The 20,509-nt window shown below is 42.0% G+C and overlaps 1 protein-coding gene across 1 annotated transcript; it reads right to left on the bottom strand.

Annotated features, from left to right (window-relative positions):
• Positions 1 to 416: 416 nt before the first annotated feature.
• On the bottom strand, positions 417 to 16,582 carry LOC112567529. Its single transcript, XM_025244224.1, has 9 exons — positions 16,373 to 16,582; positions 8,148 to 8,892; positions 7,210 to 8,052; positions 5,079 to 5,231; positions 4,687 to 4,950; positions 2,399 to 2,520; positions 1,795 to 1,891; positions 1,269 to 1,433; positions 417 to 732 (listed from the first exon to the last, which is right to left on the bottom strand). The coding sequence occupies exons 1-9, from the start codon at positions 16,580 to 16,582 to the stop codon at positions 488 to 490; spliced, it is 2,844 nt and encodes a 947-aa protein (XP_025100009.1). The 3' UTR covers positions 417 to 487.
• Between the last annotated feature and the right edge of the window lie 3,927 nt (positions 16,583 to 20,509).

Here is a 20,509-nt window from a genome sequence, read left to right as displayed (position 1 = left end):
AGTAACTAAGAAGGAAAACGTTTGGAAGAGCATCGTCAACTGCCAGGTACCTGCCCAGTCACCACCCGCTGTTCCTGATTATTGAAATTCTATCGTCGGCAGCCAGGTGTGTCTGCCTCGCCAGCATCTACTGTTTGGAAGTTGGAAAGAGTATGAGTATCAGCTGACAATTATACTTTTGACACCGTGTTACACTACTTTAAACGGTCTAAACTATTATGTCTAACTACAGTTCACTACAGTTTTACAGACAGTTAATGTGTTTACTTCATCAATAAAAATAAGACCTGTTAAGGTTGTTTTTTGTTAGAATCTTTTTGCAAGACGATCAATATAAAAGCAACTAAGTGACAATATGATGCACTCATTTTATATTATAAAATATTGAAAGATAAGTCATCTGCACTGAGGTGACATAACGAGTGTCACGTGTGGTGTAGAGTAGACTGAGGGTGTAAGCAGTGAGAGTACAGGAGACAAGGCGATGTTACACAGGTTGCACTTTCATCTCGCTGAAGGTGAAGCTCCTATAGTCTCTGTGGGTGTGAAACCAGTTGATGCCGTCACCAGTCTTAGCCCCGTCAGCCTTGTATCGGCCGTTGAGGTGAGAAAGGTACGAGTCTTTGTACCACCAGGCTCCGTGAAAGTCAGCGGCCCGGTTGATAGGGGACTTGTCATTGTCTCGATCATAGGTTGAAAAACTCTGGTTGTTGTGATACTGCAAGCTGTCACCTGTAAACATACGCGCTCATACACACCATAAAAGAAATTAGCTTTAAGGTTCTAATGGAGAAATAAAATATTTCGTTCGTTTAATTACGCAGAAGTCTAAGACTAGAATAGAACACAAATGAAAAGAAGAGAAAGAAAGAATCACAGAAAATAAATACAGAAGGTGCAAGTTTCCCATTGATGTCGATACTCTCGTGCCATTCATCCTATCAGCTAATTTGTTGATGTCGCTCATCATATGTTTTGCTGTATATAAACAGATTTCTGTCTATGTGGTTACCTTACTGACCGACAATTATGCCAGTAAAATGGATATTAAACCAACACAGATATGACCATCGGGCTAATAATAGAGTGGTCTGAAAGGACTCTATAACAGTCATGTGAGATGTGCTAATGGACAACATAAGAGTCAACACAAACTTTTGTTAACACATCATTTCCATACCTGGATGTTGTACACACAAACTGTAAAACAACAAATGATTAAGCAGTATTACTGCTACATTTGAATATTGTTTACCAGACACACGTACCCGCGTTACCCGAGTAGCCGGACACGGTCAGTGTGTAGTTTGTCTCAGGACCGTCCACACTGAATGTCGTGTACTCAGCGTAGTGACGATTTCCATCCACATCTGCGAGGTCTACACGCAGTCGGGTGGGTCTCCCTTTGGTCAGGGTGTGAAGCCTTGATAAACCTAAAGTATGGCATCAAAGTGAAAACGATAAGTGGCAGAAATATCCACTGTATGACAAACCTCACTCAGAAGTTTAGAATAGAGGTGACGCAAGATGGTTTATTTTTCATCTCTTTTTAATTTTACATACTAGCTTAATGTGTAAGTTTACATTGATACAAAACATTTGTAACAACAGCACAGCTAGTTATTAAAAAAAGTGTCTTTACTTAAGCTGTCTTTTGTCGTCTAGAACAGTGTTAAAAAATATTTTGTCTCTTGCTTTTGCACAAAGTAGAGATGAGAAACAAACTGCATTATGTGAACTTTTCGGAGAAAACACGAGCAAGACAGTGAGAGAAAGATTAAACAGAAATCTCACCCAGCCAGAACTCCCCGGTGATGTCACCAAAGCCCTGTTCATACTGTGTCCAGTTCCTGTAGAAGTCAACGGAGCCGTCACGGCGTCTCTGGAACACCTGACCGTGACAGACAAGGTCGTTACCTTGGAAACGTGAACTCTGTCTACTAGTTGTCTACACCCACAACGTCACTGAACACGTCTAAGACAAGGGTGTGACACGTGTAAAGGATTGAATAGTGGGTATGTGGTGGGTATGCAAAGGGAGAGAATTGCATTGTTTTGCTGCACAATAACTAAACATCCTGTAGACATCTGTTGTTTGTCTGGTGACAGGAAGAGTAAGAAGACAATAATAAGATGAGGTCTGGAGTTGTCTGGCTTGGACGTAAGGGAAGAGCAGTTTAAAAAAAGAACAAGGCAGGTGTCAGCTAAAAAATTAGATTATACACCGATGATAAACAGATGCAGACCAAGTCTGGACAACATTCAATTCATTCACCTGGAACACATCGAACTGAGACATTACAGCACACTTTGTTAGACATGACAATGTCACTCACTGACATACAGCAACATATGACAAACGAGCATACATCACACACTGACAAACACATAGACATACCAGCCAGCCGCTATTGCCAGAGTCCATGTCACACCAGACTTTGAGAATCTCTCTCGTTTCTGGCAGTTGAATGGAGTAGACACCTGACTTGCCTCCTGCTGTCTTCCAGGCCCGACATGACTCTGTTTGCCATTAAAACAGCTCTCCATTAATGTATCATTTCCATCAAAATATTCACCATTGCATTACAGTATAGTTAACTAAGAGTGCAGTAATCATTAGCACCAACACACCAGGACAGTAGTTACAGTTGAATTAACTAACAGTACAGCAGCAGGTACATCTCGTCACGGATGACATATTTTATGCCAGCTCACTCTCAATATCACTATTGATATTTTCAGGTGATTATGTGTCATTTGTTAAAGCATCTTCTATGATTGTTGTTCTTTTTCTTTAAATGGACATTCTGTGCCAATACAAACTGTTTGTGTTTGTGTCAGTGTAGACGGGAGGCTAAGATACGGCGGGAAATAATGTTCGGCGGGGAAATGCTCATCAACACCTGGAATTTGTACTCTGTCGGTTCTCATACTCTCTCTCCTCTAGATGAGTGTGTTGAAGAAAATGTTTACTACTCACGCTATATCCTCAAACAATGGTTTACATAAAGTATTATGACATCTAAACTGTCTATACTCATTCTTTTTTCCTTTAAATTACCTACGACTTCTACGTGTGATTAGTTTTTCTGAAATTCATCATTAGTGAACTGTTTCCGTACTCAGCCCCTCTATTTGATTAGACACAACAAATGCAACACCTGAATATTTATCGAGACAAAGCAGATACCTATGTGCCAAGGTGTTGTACAAAAAAAGTGTAAAGTGATCTTTACAAGGTTTCAGCTACAGGAAGACCCTGGGCACCAATAACTGTTTAATGACCCAGGCTATGTAGAGTACTTAGGATCTGACATGATTACTTGAGGAAAATTCTGTTACTGACACCATACTGAGTACTCTAGTATAGATGACATTAATTGAAAAGTAGCTGAATACTGGAAATACTGCTAAGATTAATATTCTCCGACTGTTACTTGAATAGTACTCTGCACGTTTGTTAGGGTTTATATAAATAAAACCTACAAGAAAGAGAGCCGAATTTAAAAAATAATATTTCTAGTAATAGTTGTAGGTATTGAGGTAATACAAGCTCCAGGATTAAGTAGAAATAAACAGGTGAAAACGCAATGACTAGCTAGTGACACAGAGTAGGCTATACAAGTACAGGACATGGGATGTCTCTTTAAGAAGTAACTTGAAATCCGGTTATTTAGACCAGCCACTGATTGAGACCGAATCCTAAAGGACCGAAATAAAACCTATTACATTAGTGCAAAGTTATAAGTTTTTGTTATCAAAATTTGTATTATTGGACATAAGAAAGCGAGATCAAATAAGAAAAAAAGCAAAAAATGGCTTTCCTTAGGAATAAATGGTCTTTGAGATGTATGTGAGAATGCTGAGTAAGGGTTGTTTGTCCGCGCTTACGCCCATTTCGTGAATATAACAGACATGTAAACCCACACTATATCTCTATTGCTAGTTATCACATGACAGTGTCCCTTTTCATAAAGGATGTAAGATCGAGACGAATATCTCTGGAACAGAAAGAGTTCAAGGAGGAGCTGTTGGTAGAGGGAGAGGCTCTACCTGTTGGATATCTACTCCGGCAGCTTGTAGACAATAATAATAACAATGACAATGACAATGACATTTCTTTATTTACGAGAGGCAAAATAAGTAAGAAAATTCCTTTTCTTCCTTTAGCCATGGCCTTTTAAAGGAAAGAAAATTAAAGACGTAAAAACAGTAATTAAAAATTACAAAAAAAAAATTGGAGTCAACATTAAGGAAGGTGGATACGTAGAAAAGTGATGGTTAAGAAAAAATACCTATATTTTCAAGGGTTCCGGAGCTACAGGGAGTGATGATGGGTTTTGCTCCTTGATATGAAGGCCACACAGAGGAGCACGTTGATGCCCATAAAAATCAGGGGATCCAGGGTTTCTAACATGAGCTTTCAAACGACAGACATAGGATAGCATGTGTTTCAGACGACGGAGAGAAAGTGGAGGCTCCCCAGCTTCTGCGTACAGACTTTGTACAGGAGTGGTGCGGAGGGCTCCCAGCAAAAGCGGAGTCCTTGATGATGAATAGGATCGAGAATTTACAGGTAGGACTCTCAAGCGATACCAACATTGGAGCGAAAGGAGAAAAGTAATTCTATTTTAATAAAAGCGCATATACTAACGCAGCAAATAGTGTCTGTGTGCTCTAACTTACCTGCAGCACGACAGGAGGAGTCAGTTTCCATGTAAACAAAGCCGTCAATACACAAACATCTACCCGACACACACCGACTGTTAGGCTCAGGACATTCCGCGCGGCTGTTGCAGGGTGCGTTGTACCACTCTGGTCCTGGGTATGAGACGGGAGACTGCAGGCAGCTTCTCTGGTAGTGGGTCCACCCTGTACTGGTGTGAGGATACCATCCTGACTGAGCGTCACGTGCGGTGACGTCATGAAGCAGACAGCGCCCTCCTGTGACTACCACTTATGGAAGAATAAATAACACTGGCTCAGTCCAAACATAAGAGTCAATCAAATGTACCAGGCAAAAAAACAATCCAAACAGTCTGTTGTGTAAACTAAGGACCAAACAAAGCCATACAAACCTCTGAAGTCAAAGGACAGACAACCTCTGATGCTGACACACAGGTCGCTGCACGTCTGCAAACTGACTCCATCCCGTGCCACCATATTGTGTCCCCTCAGTCCGCTCTCAGGATACTCCATGAAGGTGTTGTGCAGGTGGGCTGGACTACATGCTGATACACATCATTGTTCTCAGTTACTACTAACACACAACTTAGTTAATTTAGTTAATTGATAATTATTTAACATTTGTTTAGCAGCAGTTAATGACCTGCTACTCAATGCTGCTGATACTGTGTGTACAGTTTATGTTGTTTATAGTGTTCTTTGACTACTGCAGCGACGACCTCACCCCAGACATCACTCGTACCGGTACAGGGAAGATGGTGAAGTGTCCATCCCAAAGATATGGAGCACATTATTTAGAAAGTTTCCTGAAAAATTGTCGAATCTTCTCAATCATAATCTGTACATTCAGTGCGGAGACCGGATAAGAAGTGTGTATGTAGACTGTGGAGCTGGTTTATTGCAGCAAGGTTAATGGCATGGATAATGGTATTGTTGATAGTATCAATGATCCTGATTCTATCTATCGAAAAAAGGGAATTATGGTGGGAGCCTTTTCCCATAATGCTTTAACAGAGATGTTGAGCAGTACAGTTGAGCTCCTTTCTTCTTTAAATGAGACACAAACCCAAGTATCGCCCATTGACAATAAGGATTTAGGATATCGATTTCCACCTAAATTCTGTATCTTTCCACCTTGCAAAGAAATATTATCATCATATCCATCTATAGCAGTAACAACAGACTGGAAACGAGAACGAAGAAACAAGACCTCTCAGTTCAACAATTGGTGGGGAATCATGCTATCCATGGCAATTGTATATACAGTGATACCTCGGTTCTCGAACGCCTTGACTTTCGACCAAATCGGTATTCGACCAGGAAATTCGAGAAAATTTTGTCTTGGAATTCGAACAAATATTTGGAACTCGAACATCCGAACGTCCGAGATGAGCCGAGTTGAGCCGAATGGCGTTCATTCTGCCCAGCGCGCCTTGCTTGCGTCATCAGTGACAATAACCATCCCCCTTCCCTCCTCCCTCCACATTCATTCCCTCCTGCCATAAAGTTTGGTACAGGTACAGTAAATGAAACACAATTTACTGTACTGTACAGTACATTTTGTTTTGTTTTCTTTTCTTTTTTGTTTTAATAAATACACTTTTATTTCTTATTTCTTGTTGAGACTCATGTTTTTCTACATATTGTATACAAATTAGGCCAGTAAATAGGCATTTTCTGGGGCTTGGAACGAATTAATCCAGTTTCCATTATTTCCTTTGGGTTTCATTGCTTCGGTTCTCGAACAATTTGGTTCTCGACCGTCCTCCCGGAACGAATTATGTTCGAGAACCGAGGTATCACTGTATATATATATTGTTTGTTGACTTTTAGAAGGCATTCGACAGTGTAGACATTGTACAAAGACTGGTCCTCCATAGTTATTCACAATGGCAAGCTTACTAAACCTTTCGTAATGAAGACCAGCGAAAGACAAGATTGAATATTATCACCAACAATCTTCCTGATGGTCAGAAAACTGGAGTTTAGGTAAACCAACCCAAGACAACAAGCCGGTATCCAGTGGACCTTTACCAAACAGCTAGAGAATCTGGACTTTGCATAGGACATTAGTCTGCTATCTCATCAGACATCAGCAACAACATAAACAAACCTAAGAGAATTATTCTTCAACAGTAAGACCCGGATCTTCAACATTAAAGCAAATGCAGTCCTACTGTGTGGTTCTAAAATCCAGAGTGACAAACACCATCAACAACAAGCAGCAGACCTTTACAAACGATGCCTACGCCATATTCTGGAAAAACGATGGCCTGAGAACATCTCCAAACCTGCATGCTCAAACGAATAGGAAAAACCGTTACGAGTTAGAACGTCAAAAATCTCAACTGTGTATGTGTAGACACACCCTGCGAAAACCATTATCTCTTGTTGTTGCCTCTGCAACTATTTTGTGGGTTTTATTCAACTTAAAATCATTGAACTGTTGAAAGATTAGGTTAGCGTTATAAAAAGATTTTTTCCTAAAATCTGTCTTACCTATCCGAACCATTCAATACTCACTCTCAGAGCACGTGTAGTCACGAGTTGAGAAGAAGAACCCAGGTCGACAGCGGCACCTGTTCATAAAGCACATGGAGTGTTCCTGACGACACTCGTCGTCGATGACACAGGCGGCCTTGTACCAGTCGTTCAGCATGGAGGAGGGAGCAAGGCCTCTCGTCTGTCCACTTCTGACAATTTTTTTTACCAGTGGTGAGACGAAGTACACGCTGACACCTGTTCCCTGTGTCAAGGACAGAGGTGAGTCTGTGTGGCGCGTGCATTTAATTAATGAACCTGAAGTGTCAGTCAAGGTGAAGGCCACACACTCGGTATCTTGAATACAAGATGAGTAGCAGTCCTGTACGGAGGTGACAGGAGGGACTTCAGACAGAGAACTAGAGTTGACAGGAGGGACGTCAGACAGAGAACTAGAGTTGACAACAACCGTGGTGTTGTGCAACTTTACAAATGTCTCCAGTTTGTCAACTAACATGATCGTCTGCCACTGACGGTCGGTGACTGCCCTGTGGATGTCGCCAGCACTAAACACTTGACACTTGCTGCCTATGTTGTCCCTCGTACACAAAGGACAAAAACTCACAGCCACGCAGCCTGCAAGTTGATAACATTCCTCAAGACACTGGTCAGCGGACTCGGCAGCTCCATATTTCGTGTTACCAATCAACTTTGTAGAAAGCAGTGTCCTACCGGTATCTCTACAGTCAACTAACAGGTCTTTCCTCTTTAAACTCCGACAGTATTTGGTCTTGACAGCCATGATGTTCTTCTTGATCCTGTCGTGGTCAATGCCATAACCCCTGTAGGACTTGCGGCACCAATGAAGGTCTCTGAAAAGAGAACCTCCACAGAGGTCAAGTCATAGTCGATGACAGAGGGGTTATCTTTCGCTGCTGTCAACCACGTCGCGCTGTTATCGCAATCAGGTAGAGGAACACCGACATCAAACGTTGTTGTCTCATGATTTCGAAACTCTGCTATTGCTTTTTGCTGATCAGAGGTCAAGGTCTCATGGTATCCAAAAAGCGCAGGAGCAGAGTAGCTGGCAGCTGACGTCACGTGATCCTCTGTTAGAAGTCTGTAAACGTTATCGTCCATCTTGTAGATGATCGTTCTGGAAGCCCCCAAGCGGGCCCGTGACATGAAGTGTGTGCCGTAGGTGTCAAGGAACTCAAGGTACTTGTCGTCGTTGTCAGTGTTGTTGAGTTGATCGATCCAGTCCAAGAACGACGGATGAAAAGATGGCGGTTCCGAGAGCAGAAGTGTCAGGTCATACAAACTGCAGACAGCTGTGGAAACGACCAAGACGTGTTGTGTGAGTTGCGCGGACAGTTTGTGAAAGTGTTTGCTGGCCGAGAAGGGAGGCCCCCACTTATCAGCACCGAGTCGCGCGGTGCCAGTCAGCAGCGTGGTCAGGTCGTACGGCGTCTCCACCACCTTCGACGTAAACGACGTGTCACATGACACATCGTGGGACAGAAGCACGCCACGTGGCACGCTATAGCGAAAGTCTGGGGTCACGTGAAACTCACCAGAAAAGATGGGGAGAGTAAAGCCCGGGTCACGTCCTGAGGTCAGAGGGCATCCCTTGAGACTGTTGTAGCCGAACAGCGAGTAGTCCATGCCTTGTAACTGTAGCATGACTTGTGGTTTGGGGACACTGCAGGAAGAGTTCATCATGGACTGTCATCAGAGTGTCAGTGACAATGATATCATAAGGTGTATGAGACTGTCTGTCTCACTAAATGTCTGTGTGCTTGTCAGTCTGACATCTTAAACATGTGGAAAGGAGATTTAAAAATTTTAAAGTATTTGTGTTTGTATGTCCTAGTCTGTGTTGTGTGTGTGTGAAAAGGAAGAGAAGTGACAAACGTTGTTAAAGTAATGTAGCAGCTAATTTGAATCCGTTCTAATTTTCTTTTAGAAATTAACGCATTTCATTGTTTTCTTAGAATTCAATAGTCCGCTGCAGTGATAAAATAAGCAATATAGAGCCTACTAGTAACGAGAAGGATATAAGCACATTATTTACAGTGACCAATAAAGGACGATTAGTTACTAGTATATGAAAAAAAAGAAAACACTAAATAGAAATGTTAACATAACATGTAAAAAATTTGGTAATTTAATTTTATTAGCTATATTGTTACAAAATATTTTTTTGATTGATACAATGTCTGCTATTTAGACACTGTAGAAACATAATACCCTATCGTAACAGTAGTCTTTAAAATATTTATTCTAAAGATGACGTGTAACAGTATGTAGTGGATGTATCCTAACCTACAAGTTCAATGTGCTGTACACAACATTCAGCTACACCAGTAACACATTATCAGCATGTCAGACAACATATTTGTGTTTACTATGACCATCCTTGACATACCTTCCTTTGTTCACGGCGTCAAGACAAGAGGCCAGAGAAAGAAGTATGAAGAGTAAAATCATTGTTGTCAACATGTTTACCACCTGTAAGGACAATGGTAAACAGAGGTTTGTTAAAATTTTTCTACGATTTTATTTCTTCTGATTAAACACAGGCTCCAAGTATTGTAAACATAATGTACAATTTGTGTAGTAACTGAAGTATACAAACTATTAATAATATAAAATTAAAGTTGAAATTCTTACAGCTATTAGTCTTGTCACATTACTATCAAAAACATGAACTTCAACGGTAACAAGAAAAATTATATAAAAACTAGCAAAAAGAGAAAAACAAAAAGGATGAAGATAGGGATATTGATACACGTACTCCATTACCCCGGCCCCATGCCCTGCGTAGTCCTAACGCCGACTCTGCACATACCTCCCTCCCCTATCCCGGGGAAGGTCACATAGCGGTACATGTATTGTCAGGAGGGAGAAGGGCGGCCGTCAACTGACTTTCCCATGGTTCGACAGCAGGCCTGCCCTGCGTACCGCAACGCGGGCGCACGCGTGCGCGCGCGGGCGCCTATGACGGGCGTGCCGTACCGCAGCGAAATTTGAGTGAGCGCCCGCGGGCGCACGCGTACTTGCTCTACAGGTAGTACTCCACGGGCGCAAAGATGGCTGCCATGGTTGTCGAGTTTAGGCGTGTCGATGATATTCACGGTGGATCTTCTAATAAATAAGTATTTTGGAACAGACAGATATATACGCCGACAAAGAAGTGTATTAAAAGTTCAGATTTCATCGTCATGTATTTCTAGAGATGGTAGATGAATTTGCCTTTGATCTTGAAACTTCGAATCGGGACCACAACAACAGAAAGTCTACTCGTCGTTTGTTTTTACGTGATATACTTGACTACCGCATTGCTCTTTCTTTTTAATTCTCATGGACTTTTTCCTCTTTAGTTCCCAAATGAATGCCACTAGAAGTATATTGTTTGGCGCTGCAATATATTGCTTCTATTAATTCGTCGTCGCTGTCAAATATGTCCATCAACAAAATTATATTCTCTACTTCGCTGTCAGCCGCCATTTTAACAGGCGCCCACAGTGGGCGAAGGGTATCACAGGCTCTCACAGGCGTGAGTGAGCGCCCGCGTTACGGACAGGTGAAGTTCAGGGTGGAAATCAAGATGATGGGTGGCTGTGTCTTGCACCTTAGGTTGTACATTGTAACACACATCATGTGTGCTAACTTAATCTCTTAACAGTTCTTAACATTTTCACCTGTCAACTCACCATATGTCGTAGGAGGCGCCACAGTCTCACACAGGTGATCGTCGGGACTCACTTTCTTAAATACCATTTGTACCGAGCCTTCAGCCAATGAGTCATTTACTGCACGTGATGGGCGAGCGCTGGAAACCGATCTGAGATCCATTTAATTTTGATTGCTGTAGATAATTAGAAATTAAATGATCTGTTAACAGAAGCTGATATAAGTATCTATTGAATATGTTCATTTTCTTGCAGTTAAAGATGGGGCATCAAATATTTTCCCTTTCGAATGACGATTAAGAAGGACAAAGTCCACATCACAAATCGTAGAATATTTGAAGCAGCACATGAGCAAATTATTATTTTTTCTTTGACATATCGTCGTCCTTAGGAGGCAATGCTGATATACATTGAGAAGATCACTAATGAGTAAAGATAATTTTTAGAGGGTTGTATGCAAGACCAGGACAGGCGATATAAAAGTTTTCCTTGGTGCTGTGTTGTGAATAACTGACCAAGCATGTTACAAGAGTGTGATATATTCACGGGAATACTTATGTGCGTTTTCTTTATTTGTGTAGTTTTCGTGCAAGACCTCGAAAGGGGCAGCAACCAGGGAAAGTTTCGTAAGACACAGAGTTTATTATCGCTGTGTCTATTATCTGGACAATAAAACAAATTGTGGACGACGGTTGACCTACGTATGACGATCAGGTTTTGCTGACGGCAAAGAAAATGGACAAAGCTCATTTAGTCTTTGTGCAGTTTCTTCACTGCCAGAGAAACCTGATCGACATACGCATGTGAATTGTTGTCCGCACCTTGTTTTTTTGTGCAGACGATAGACTTTATAATCGTGTTTGTGTCTCGTCTCGTTAACACTCATTTAGCCCTTGTCCATTGACTTCACTGCCAGCGACACCTGATGACCACACGTATGTGAACTGTCGACCTCAGCTCGTGTTACGGTCAAGACAATATACAGAGCGGTAATATTTTAGTATTGATGCGCATGCGTGGACTATACCTTGACGATCGTTCCATCAGACAGTGAAGCACTTGAGACAGGCGACGTGCCAATCGAACGGCAGTTGAGCGAAGACCACACACAGAAATGACAGTGACAAAACTCACGTAACAAAGCAAACTTATTTATTAACCACATAAAATAACACTAATAGGACGCAAGTATCAAAACATTCGAACACTCATAAAAACAAATGTAGACTAGAGTAAATAATCAAACAAACAAGAATAGCATTGTGCACAAGTGAGTCACAAATAACGCGAAGAAGACACACCACGCGCATGTCTTCGGGGTGGAACATCAACTTCCCGCTCAAAGTGTCCGCGGCCATCGGTGCCTCTCCAACGCCGAACCCTACCGCCCTCTTCCTCTATCCCAGCTGTCCCCCTCCTTCCTCTTGTCCAGACACGAGACGTAGGTAGACCGATGGTCACGTGACCCTCTGCTCGCCGGTCCCAACCCTGGCTGCTCCACATAAGGCTGGCTGCACACTCGCGCAGCGGGGTCACGAGTTCACACGCCGATGCAGTGACGAGGGTGCAGGGTTGACGGTTGATGCAATGGCGACAGCTCGAAGGAGATGAAATGTCAAGGACACAAAATTAAAAAAAAAAAAGACAAGCAGCATATGTCGAATAAGCAGAATACGGAGAAGATGCAAAACAAGTACAAATTGTAAAAGCCTATACAGAAAAAGAAAAAACAATCCATCTGGCGATGAAACAGGTCCATATTTTGTGGAATAACCTACAAAAATTCACAGTGGGTTTTCTTCTGACTGATAAATGATAGCAACCAACTAAACTCAACAATCGAATAAAGACATCTGTCACACCCAGATATTTTTAACAACTCGAAAGGTAGTTCATGTTGTCTAGTTTGCTTAATATAATTGTAGCGGGAGCGCTTGTTTAGGTCAGCGGGTACTGCTGACGTTGCTGTTCCTTCCACCATGCATCCCCTTCCACCCCACGCGTGGTCGCGCGAGCGGCTCGAGACGGACAGCAACAGCGAGTGACGTAGTGCCCAAGCTGCACTGTATAAATAGCGGGTGACGTAGTGCCCAAGCTGCACATTACAAATAGCGGGCGAAAAGCAGCGCTCGCACCTTTTTCTCGGCATACTGCTAGGTTTGGCAGTAGAGCTCTGAGACTGAGTTAGCGAGAAGTACCCTAGTACCGCAAGGCGCTCTGGTCCACTGGAAATAGCGGCTCGCATCACTCAGCCTCCCTGTCCCCACCCCACGGAGTTAGGTTTTGACATGCTAGGCATAGGTAGGTAGGTTAGAATAGGTGCAGTAGTTGTTTATGTAAATTATGTAAATAAATCTGCGTCTTTGAACCCCAATTACCTGTGTGAGCGTGTCAGTGCCAACGAGTGCTAGTGTGTCGTGCGTTTGTCTCCGCCGTGTGAACGTGTACCACTAGCGCGTCTGAGGTTTGTGTGTTGTCCATGTATGTAGTCGTGACACAGCAGCTGAGAAAGAACACACGTGAAGGTACGAAGTTGATGCAACGAAGAAAAGACGCTTTAGTTAGTGTGAGAAAGTAAAGGAGGGTCTTTTGTGGACTCCTAGGTCGGCTGAGTTCGGGTGCGTGTAATGGATAAGGTTATACATTATATATAAAAAAAAACACACACACACAATGCGAGGCAGGTAAAACTAGACGACGCACCTGACTAACGAGAGCTAGAATTTTTATGGTGGAACATTCTCCTTGGTAACTTCCGTTCTCTTCCCCTGGAACACCAAAGATGAACGGACTGATTTGGCGCTAAAGCTGAGGTATAGCATATATGGTGTTAGCGAGGGTCGGTCAGTCCGGCTACATAATTATAACAATTATTTCATAGAAAGTCTCTAATGGTAATAAATTTTGCAGTTTAAAGTGCACACTACTTATCTGCTAGCTGTCAGGCTATAACTTGAAGCATGCTTCTTCATCATCATGCTAAGCTGATTGTCTGTGCCCTTTTGGGTTTTGCTCTATCACCTCGTCGACTGCCAGCCTCCTCTATCTACTGCAGTAACAGTTTCTTTGTCTAATTCATCTTTAAGGTCACACAGTCATAGTAGTGCATGTGCTCTATCCTCTCTGCTTTGCCATCATGTAAATCCTACCAACCTATGTATGATCTGTCTATGGACAGCACTACTGCAAGTATATATTAATCTGGTTTTATCTCAAAATAATACTGACTCTGTAGATCATAACTTCCTTCTCGTTTGTAAACTCATTATGGTTTTGCAAAGATGCATTCTGCAGGGTTATGTAAAATAATTATAAGGAGCAAAATAATTATTACAATACAACTTTATTAATCTATAAGGGCAATTTCAGATACTGCAAGCACTAGTAATATATAGAGATAATTCATACATACACATGTTGAAATAATTTATCTCTCACACACACACTCCTAGCAACAGTAGATACAACTGGTGACCTCACCTCAGGCTAATACAAAATCACAGCCAGTAGAGTTGATCAAGTAAATGGCACATGGAATGAATGAACTGCAGTGACAATTGGCATCTATGTGGTCTATTCTAGGACTATGTTAGTGGTGTGGGTATCAGTAGGAACATTCACACCCTTGATTACTTTTTATGATTATTATATTATTATTATAATGATTATTTGTAAAGTGCTATGAGCTCACCCTTTGTGCTGGAATATAGCGCTATGTGTATACTTTAGTAGTAGTAGTAGAAGTAAAACCAGTAGTAACACCAAAAGCAATGTTCTGTCTGATGTCAACACCTCTGCCTGAAGGCTGAACATAGTGAGAAGCCAGATAAGTACACCCTGTATTTGTCACTTGCAATATATCAACTGTTGCTTTTAAAGGTAATAATCAATGGTTTTTATGTTGTTAAATGAACATTATACATCAAGAAGGAGTTTGTTATTTACCAATGAAAAGTTTGTGTTCTGTATGATATTTACAGCTTTTCATACATCAACTGCCTTAGCTCTGAAAATAAACACTTAACATCTTAAGCACGTCTCACTTGTCCTGACATGGTTTATACCGCCAATATCCCTCGTGGATTTACAGATCATGTTCCAATCTAACTTACACTTGCACTATGTCCTTATCTAATGTGTGCAACATGCAGTTGTTGCCCTCAGTTTCATGTGCATGCATGTGACATGTGACCTTACTGCACTAACCATGTCTATACCTGACTGTACTAACCATGTCTATACCTGACTGTACTTACCATGTGTAGAGGGTCGGATGTTATTTGTGAAGTTCAAATGACATAAGGTGACGTCAGAATAAGGTGACGTCAAAATAAGGTGTCGTCAGAATAAGGTGACGTCAAAATAAGGATGACGTTAAGAAAAAGGAGAGGGCAGACGACAGCGGATCGGGGAAGGAAGACAGACATGTTGTAGCCCGGACATTAAAGAGTTGCACCTGCTGACGGTTCCTGCCTTTTTTAGTTTGAGTGCTGGACGGTCTTTGTTGTTAGTCAAAAAACTCCGCCACTCGGCTACATCATTCTGGCGCTGCGAGCAGGATCAGAGTCAGCAGAGAAGTGCACAATGGCTGCAGAGGGCGACAGTACAGCAGAGGCTGTACGAACAGGTCATTTAGTCCGCCTTCAGAAGTTTGCCGGGGGGCCAAGTGTCGGCGAGTTTCAAAGAGAGGTGGAGTTAGGTCTCGCCCTAAGCCCCATGCCTGAGAATGTGCGTGTGCCTATGTTCTCAACGCGCTGGAGGGACGTGCAAGACGGCGAGTTCTATTGTTCCCTCATGACATGATAAACACGCCAGAAAAAATTTTGGATATTTTGAGAGAGGCATACGGCGAGCAGAGAGATGTTGTAGACATTATCGACAAGTTTTTATAACCGCCGACAGCAGAGTGAGTAGGCGGTCATCGAATATGCCGCGACCCTCCGAAATTTACAGGCAGAAACGAACCGCCTGCTGAGCGACGCCATATCCAGTACACACCTGGCGACAAGCTTTGTGAAAGGACTTAACAACAGCCAGGTCCGACGTGAAACATCCAGACAGCTGGCCGACCATGGGTCTTCTTTTGTCGATCTCCTTACGACGGCACGACAGGTAGAGAGAGAGGAGATGTGTAATGACAGGGACGATGAGATCAATCGTCTGACTGCACGAGTCAGACAGCTGGAGATGGAGGCTGCCTCCCGGCTTCACACGACACAACAGTGATTTCCCCTTCGAGGATGATCGTCAGTACAAACATAAATATCAGAGGAGTGAAATGCTAGGACAGTGATCCCCGTCCGATTTCAAGGAAAAAGTTTCAAAACAAGTCGGTGCAACTACAACAGCGGCAACCACTACGACTGCAGCACCAAGCAGGACTGCAACGGGACAGATTCCATGGACGGAGCTGCCTGACTACCTGTAATATCACCAACCGGCCATTAGGGGATGACAGTACTGTGTACACTGTACACGGTCAGGCCCCTTGTTGAGGGCCTTGCACTTACCCTCAATAGGAGCGACATGAAAGCAACGAAGCCGTCTCTGCAGCTAGGGGACAGTAGCAACGATGACCATTCAAGTGCTGAGAGGGCATTCCAGGCAAAACTGCTTCCGTCATAAGTGGAAGTAGTGAAGATGGTGATAAGGACAGAGCCTGCAGTGCCAGATACGACAGTAACTGTGATTCCAGAAGTGACAGTGCCTGCAGTACCCATGTCCACCAAATCGCAGCGGTTTGCATTTAGACAGGCATAAAACTCACATGTGTAGAAAACGGTTTTGTGTGACAATTTTTGTTTCAATCTGCTTACTGTTGTTGGTCATAAGGTTTTATTTGTTTGCGTTGAATTCTATCCCATACACTGATGATGCTTTTTCCATGCAACACGAGCAACTTGTTCTTGTTCTTCACCTGTTAATTCTTTTACTTCAGAGACTTTGGTGACTTTTTGCTGTTAAATAACACCCCATCCTGCTCAGAAAATATTAAATATCAATACATACTTCAACATTCAAGTTAAGAGTTTCTCTCCACCCCAGCATTCCCCCGAAAGAGTTTTAAGTTCTAGTATGATCAATTGTGACTTGTTTTGATAGACAACACAACAGTTAGTGGCTTGCAAGAGTTATTTTGTTTTTGAATCTTTAAAAATACAGCTTTCTTGTAGTTTATATTGAAGCATTCGTGCTATTCAGGGTTGGAGAAGGAATTACCTAGGAGAACGAATTACCAAGAAAGGAATTACCTAGGAAGAAGGAGGTAGCTAAGAAGGAAGACGTTTGGAAGAGCATCGTCAACTGCCGGAGTACCTGCCCAGTCACCACCCGCTGTTCCTGATTACTGAAGTTACATCGTGGGCAATCAGGTGTGTCTGCCTAGCCAGCATCTACTGTTCGGAAGTTGGAAAGAGTATGAGTATACAAGTAGTTACCAATACGGCTATACAAGGAAGTGTCCCGGAAGTTGCTATACAAGGAAGTGTCCCGGAAGTTGCTATACAAGGAAGTGTCCCGGAAGTTGCTATACAAGGAAGTGTCCCGGAAGTTGCTATACAAGGAAGTGTCCCGGAAGTTGCTATACAAGGAAGTGTACCGGAAGTTGCTTTACAAGGAAGTGTACCGGAAGTTGCTATACAAGGAAGTGTGTGTGTTCAGCGTGATCGTCTCTGGGACATCATCCAAACAGAACACGTGTGGAACGCAGTGTGTTGACAGTGACTTGTGTGTGTGCCGTCCACAACAGAGTGTCTGTGACAGTATCTGGAGGTTATTTCATGTACTCAAATGTGGAAATACACACCAAACAAAACTAATTATAATTTTCATTACTTTATTGAACATACCAATTCATTCTTTGCAAGATATTGTTTGTCTGAAGAGTCGGCTTAGGCCTTAGGTCTGACAAAGTGTTCGATTTCGCTTTAATACATCAAAGAAAAGATAGAGTAAGCTTCACAACATAATAAGAAATAAATTTTTAAAATTCTTTTTCAAATGCTCTAATGCAAATTGTCTCATGTATAATTGTCATTAGTAAGAAAACTATGAGGAACAATCTCTAATATAATCAGCACTTTTGTATTATTTGAAAAATGAAACTATCAGTTGACAATTATAGTTTTAAAACCGTGTTACACTACTTTAAACGGTCTAAACTATTATGTCTAACTACAGTTCATTACATTTTTACAGACAGTTAATATGTTAACTTCATCAATAAAAATAAGACGTGTTATGGTTTGCGTGTTAGAATTGTTTAGCAATGCGATTAATATAAAAAAAAATTAAGGGAGAATATGATGCACTGATTTTATATCGAATATATGAAAATATATTTAAATATTGAAAAATCAGTCATCTGCACTGAGGTGACATCACGAGTGAAAGGTGTCGTAGACTGAGGGTGTAAGCAGCGAGAATACAGGAGACGAGGTGGTGTTACACTGGTTGGAGTTTCATCTCGCTGAAGGTGAAGCTATACCACTTATAGTGGGTGTGAAACCAGTGGATACGCCCACCCTCAGAAGACTCCCCGTTAGCATTGTATTGGCCGTTGAGGTTAGACCAATAACAGTCGCTGTACCACCAGGCGCTGTGAAAGATAAAAGCACAGTTGCCAGTAGACTTCTTGTCGTTGTCTCGATCATAGGTTGTAAAACTCTGGCCGCTGTGCTCCTGAAAGCTGTCACCTGTAAACAAACGCGCTCATACACACCATAAAAGAAATTAGTTTCAAGGTTCTAATAAAGAAATAAAATATTTTGTTGGTTATATTACGCAAAAGTCACCGACTTGAATAGAACACAAATGAAAACAAGAGAAAGAAAGAATAACAAAAAATAAATACAGAAGCTGAATGTTTCCCATTTATGTCGATGATCTCGTGCCATTCATTCTATCAGCTAATTTGTTGATGTCGCTCATGATATGTTGTGCTGTACATAAACAGATTTTTGTCTATGTGGATACCTCACTGACCGACAATTATGCCAGTAAAATGGATATTAAACCAACACAGATAGGACCATCGGGCTAATAATAGGGTGTTTTAAAAAGGACTTTATAACAGTCATGTGAGATGTGCTGAAGGACAACATAAGAGTCAACACAAACGTTTATTAACACATCATTTCCATAGCTGGTTGTTGTACACACAAACTGTAAAACAACAAATAGTAAAGCAGTATTACTGCGAGATTTGAATATTGTTTACTAGACACACGTACCCGCGTCACCCGAGTAGCCGGACACGGTCAGTGTGTAGTTTGTCTCAGGACCGTCCACCCTGAATGTCGAGTACTCAGCGTAGTGACGATGTCCATCCACTTCTCCGAGGTCTACACGCAGTCGGGTAGGTCTCCCTTTGGTCAGGGTGTGAAGCTTTGATAAACCTAAAGTATGGAATAAAGTGAAGACGATAAGTGGCAGAAATATCCTACTATATGGCAAACCTCACTCAGAAGTTTAGAACAGAGGTGATATAAGATGGTTTGATGTTCATCTCACTTTCATTTTATATGCTAGCTCAGGGATGCCCAACCTACGGCCCTAGGGCCATATCCGGCCGCGATGCGCTGCCATCCGGCCCGCGAAACTTCTGCCCACAGTACAGGAAATCAGCATGTTAGTAATTTTTAAAAAAAAAAAAAAACTAAAAAAAAAAAAAAAAAAACCACACGAAAAAAGGGAAGAAGTATTTATCCCTACGTCAGGGCGTCTCTCAATCTTTTTATTTTTTCGATGGACGAACATTTCGGTTCAGTGCTCCGACTTGGTGTCTCTATGATGCAGCCAGAGATTTAAAAGTTGATTTCGGGAAAACAACTTCAAATATCCCACTATTTACTACATGATTAATGGTAAGTACACTTGTTTCTAATAAAAATGGTATCTGCTCTAATTTGTTTTCTTTTTTGTATTTGTGGGGTGAAGCGGCCCGTGACACACGCGAAATATATATGGCCCGCAGGCCGAAAAAGGTTGGGCATCACTGTACTAGCTTAATGTGTAAGTTTACATTGATACAAAACATTTGTAACAACAGTACAGTTAGTTATAAAAAACTGTCTGTACTTAAGCTTTCTTTTGTCGTCTACAACAGTGTTAAAAAATATTTTCTCTCTTGCTTTTGTACAAAGTAGAGATAAGAAACAAACTGCATTATGTGAACCTTTCGGAGAAAACTCGAGGAAGACAGTGAGAGAAAGATTAAACAGAAATCTCACCCAGCCAGAAGTCCCCGGTGATGTCACCAAAGCCCTGTTCATATTCTGCCCAGTTCCTGTAGAAGCCCTCGGAGCCGTCACGGCGTCTCTGGAACACCTGACCGTGACACACGAGGTCGTTACCTTGGAAACGTGAACTCTGTCTACTAGTTGTCTACACCCACAACGTCACAGAACACGTCTAAGACAAGGGTGTGACAAAGGCCTAGCCCTCTGGAACTGGGAGTTAGTAGTCATGTTTACTGAAGAGATGTGTATTCAGTGGACGTGTAAAGGATTCAGTAGTGAGTAGGTGTCGGGTATGGAAAGGGAGAGAATTCCATTGTTTTGCTACACAATAACTAAACCTCCTGTGGCCATATGTTGTTTGTCTGGTGACAGAAAGAGTATGAAGACAATAATAAGACGATGGACGGA

The sequence above is a fragment of the Pomacea canaliculata genome, linkage group LG7 (assembly GCF_003073045.1).
Source record: "Pomacea canaliculata isolate SZHN2017 linkage group LG7, ASM307304v1, whole genome shotgun sequence".
NCBI lineage: Eukaryota > Metazoa > Mollusca > Gastropoda > Architaenioglossa > Ampullariidae > Pomacea > Pomacea canaliculata.
This window is presented reverse-complemented; position numbering and strand designations above follow the sequence as displayed.